Genomic DNA, 4027 nt, shown 5'->3' with positions numbered 1-4027 from the left:
TCCGCACCAAAGTTTTTGGTGCGGATTTCCATTGTTGCACCACTTTTTCGATTTTCGTCATCTCCGTTGTCTAGTATCTAGATAATATTGTGTAGATCATCTCTGAAAAATTTCAGCTAATTTGGTAATCGTTAAGGCCTTCAAACTCGAAAAACAAATGGACGAACTGAATTCTATCCGGTTGTGTTCATACCAGAAAAACTCGAGTTTGAGGGCCTTAACGATCACCAAATTGGCTGAAATTTTGCAGAGATGATTTACACAATATTATCTAGATACTAGACGGTGGAGATGAGGAAATTCGATCGGAAAGTAGTGTAAAAATAAAAATCCGCACCGAAACCTTCTGTGCCGACGTCCGCAGCCAAGAAGGGCTATATATATATGTGCGCGCGCGCGCGCGGGGGGCTACTTTTTAGCAAAGACTGAATGCTATTTACTGACTATGACTAACATACATTTCATCACTACATGCAGAGAGCCAGAGACAAAGTAAGGAGATACTCACATCTTCTTAAAATGCAAACTCAGGTTCTGGATTTCCTCCTGTTTAAGGTCATGGGACCCTAGTAATGATTTGAGCTTCTTTGTCCTCAAGAAAATAGAAGTTGTCCACACACTAGCTATTGCTGCAGCTCGGAGTTTGCGTCGAGCATTAAAACTCTGCAGTCGTGACACAATCTCAGCATCCATTTGATCCTCTCTGGCTGAAAGACCTACAACCCATGGATGGTCCAAAAGCTGTTGATTCCACAAGAAATAAGTAAGTCAGCTTTATGGTGTCTCACAAATCTAGTAGAGAACGTCTCTAGTGACCAAGAAGTACTGGACTAATATATAGAGATTATTCCTCTATCATAGAACTACATATGAAATATAGAGCACTAATCACAGTACTTTGGATTCCAAATATCATTATTTACAGTGTTTAACTTCTCCCCCTCCCAATTGATTCATTATCAATCTTTTCTTATCTTTATGCATGCCCTTGAAGTTTCAGACATCAATCCTAGTAAACCTTGGAGACAAACTAATCTCAGACCTCTTGAGCACTAGGTCTCTTTTCAGGGTCAACTTTGAGGAGGTCTGATATTAATTGCTTGGCTGATAAGGAAATTCCCTTCCAAGTTTTCTCGTAAAAGCTGAATTCTCCCTGCAGGAAAAAGTATTTTCTCTTGTAATTTAAAAACAGAACTGTCATATGAGCATCGTGTTAACATATACATGTTTCTTTTCAAAAGAATGTAAATGGTTTGGTGACTTACAGCCATTATCATCTGCTGCTTCTGCCGATTCGACTGAGCAATAAAAGGTGGGTATCTGAATTGTAGTAAAATGATACATATTAATCTCCAGGAAGTTCACAAACTGAAGAGCTTGAAAAAGTTCCATGACAAGTTGAAAGGGCTTTGAAGATTTGAGTCATTGACATGGAAATTTCTCAACACTATATTGGGTTGCTTAAAAATTTGAGCAGAAGTAACTCTGGAATCTAACAGCAGGGTTGAATGTATGCCAGAAACAACTAATTGAATAGAAGAAAATAAAGAGGACAATCATAAAAAAGACAAGAACTACATCATTATGAGACTAAAAGTACTCCCCCACCCCACCCAGTTTTTTAATATCAGCATAACCAACTCCATTGTGTATTTTTAGCAAATTATTGAAAAGCTTCATTGAATATTGATGCTATTATAATGTTGGCATTCTGATGAAATTGCAGTATCGGAGAAAACTGTATCTTTTAAAGCTTGTACTGCAATCAGACAACTTAGGATGCTTAATTCCACTAAAAATATAACAAGTTCTTAAAATGAACATTTGTTTTGGTTCGAAAGTGCTTATATAGCCTTTTTGAAGGAAATAAGAACTAGCTAAATTCATGTATAAGTAAATATGTAGATAGACACATACCCGGAGAGAAGGATATACAAGATTACACCAAGAGCCCACATATCACTTTTACAAGTGATTTGTCCCTGAGAAAGAGCCTCTGGTGATACATAATCAATGGAACCAAACAAGCCAACAACAGGGTCAGTAAACTCCTCGACAGAACTGAGACCGAAATCCATAATCTTCAAAGGAGAATCATCACAACTATTCAAGAACAGACAATTCTCAGGCTTCAAATCCCTATGAACAATATTTGACTTGTGCAGAGCAGCTAAACCTTGTGCAATCTGCCTGACTACAGCTGCAGCCCCTACCTCAGAGTACCTCTCTTCCTTCACAATCCTATCAAAGAGTTCCCCACCAGAACAAAGCTCCAGCACAAGGTGAACACCATTCTCATCCTCATACACATCATAGAGGTCAATCACATTCGGATGCGGCGACACATTCTCAACGATCTTCCTCATGACCAAGATTTCATTTGTGAGCAAAACATTAGATATCGAGACTTGTTTCCTAGTCGGGACAGGGAACCCCTGCCTCAAACCAGGATTGGATGAAGAATTTTTTGATGTGGAAGAGGAAGAACCCCCAAACGGTCTTTTGAGTGTTTTGATGGCAACATTGTTTTTTTCACTGCTACCTTCTTTTCTGCTTATCCCTTTCCTCACTACTGAGAATCCTCCTCTCCCTAAAATCTCAGCCACTTCATACTCGTCGGCGAGTCTCCTAGTTTCTTGTCCCATGATCAATTGATGGAGGTGACTTAGCAGATGGGTTGGTATCAAGAGATGGGAGAAGAAAGGAGTGCTAGTCTTGGAGATGACTGGAGAATTAGATTAAACAACGAGGATGATTAGTTAATGTTAAGTAGAAGACATGGTGGGTTGGTTCCATTGATTAGTTGAAACGCGTAATGTGATTATCAGACTTGTTTAATGCATATAATATCAGCACAAAATTTCAAATGGGAGGGAGGGAATATAGTATGGAGGGTAGTGCTGAGAGAGAAGAGACAAAGACATGGTCAGACTAAACTTATGCATTCACATTAACATAGACAAGGATTTTGTGACGAACAACTTTTGGGCCTTTGCTTCTGAACGAATTGTCATCTTTAAGAATTCTTCTTGCTGCAAACAAGAAACGCACAAGTCCCTCTTTAATCAGACTCTCTCTGGGGCGAAAGAAGAACATCAAGTTGCTGAGACCCAGTGGCAGTGCTCAATGGTTGCGCCGACAGCTGGGTCGATTGATCGCCGTCCAACCTTGTCGGTATCTTCGAGATGCTCTGTGTATTGGCTTTAACAATTTTTTTAGATGCTCTTCGAGTTTGAATGACGACGAGTTTTAGAGACTTTTATTGATATGGCTTTAGTTGATGTTCGAGGGACACTTTCACTCCACCGGAGCATTTTCGAGTTTCATCTATAGCGCAACTATATATTTTCGATCCTACAAACTATTTTGTTTACCCTAATATATTTTATTTATTAGGAGTGACTAAAAAACTAAGTCACCTCTGTTAACACACTCACTCAGTAAGTACTTAGACCGAGGTCCATTAAAGTATCTCATCAAAGACAAACTAATTTTTTGCCGCAATCAGTATCGATGCACAAACCCGAAAACCCTCGAACATGCTGGTCACAAACTTGTGAGAGTTGAGACTGAAACTCTCAACATGAGGTATCTATACTAAGCCGCCACGTAGCCTCTCATGCCCGACCCATCAAACCACAAAACCAAGCCGCCACAAAACACCCGCCTAGCGTCTCCATGATTCTGCCCGATCGGTCTATCATCAGCTGCCGTAGCCAAAACGCCATCGAACAAGTCCACCAGATTTTTGCAACAAGGCACATTTATTGCAAGGCATCCACCAATTACTATGGTCACCATCACTTGTAATACCCAGGGGCGGAGCCAGCCCAGGCTTGACTGGGCTGGAGCCCAGGTGAAGTTGAAGCCCAAAAAAAAAAAAACCAACTTCTAATAAAAAAAAAAAAAAAAAAAAATTATATACCTAAATCCCTATCGATCTGAAAGACTGGTTAAAGCCTCTGTCTCTCAGTCTCAGTCTCTATCTCTCACTACTCACAGCCACGCCTGACGCCAAAAAACCCCC

At 40.1% G+C, this 4027-nt stretch overlaps 1 protein-coding gene across 1 annotated transcript in view; it reads right to left on the bottom strand.

Annotated features, from left to right (window-relative positions):
* The window catches only part of LOC101298131 (calcium and calcium/calmodulin-dependent serine/threonine-protein kinase-like), a 5584-nt gene extending 2939 nt beyond the window's left edge, over window positions 1–2645 (bottom strand). Inside the window, exons 1-4 of the mRNA XM_004300001.1 lie at window positions 1918–2645; window positions 1266–1320; window positions 1043–1153; window positions 509–741 (exon numbers count right to left, since the gene is read on the bottom strand). Of these exons, the coding sequence (XP_004300049.1) occupies window positions 509–741; window positions 1043–1153; window positions 1266–1320; window positions 1918–2645 (1127 nt within the window). The remainder of the gene's footprint in view (window positions 1–508; window positions 742–1042; window positions 1154–1265; window positions 1321–1917) is intronic.
* Window positions 2646–4027: the final 1382 nt, after the last annotated feature.

Source organism: Fragaria vesca, linkage group LG5, assembly GCF_000184155.1.
Source record: "Fragaria vesca subsp. vesca linkage group LG5, FraVesHawaii_1.0, whole genome shotgun sequence".
Classification (NCBI taxonomy): Eukaryota; Viridiplantae; Streptophyta; class Magnoliopsida; order Rosales; family Rosaceae; genus Fragaria; species Fragaria vesca.
The sequence above is the reverse complement of the archived record's forward strand: the minus strand, read 5'-3'. Positions and strand labels throughout refer to the sequence as shown.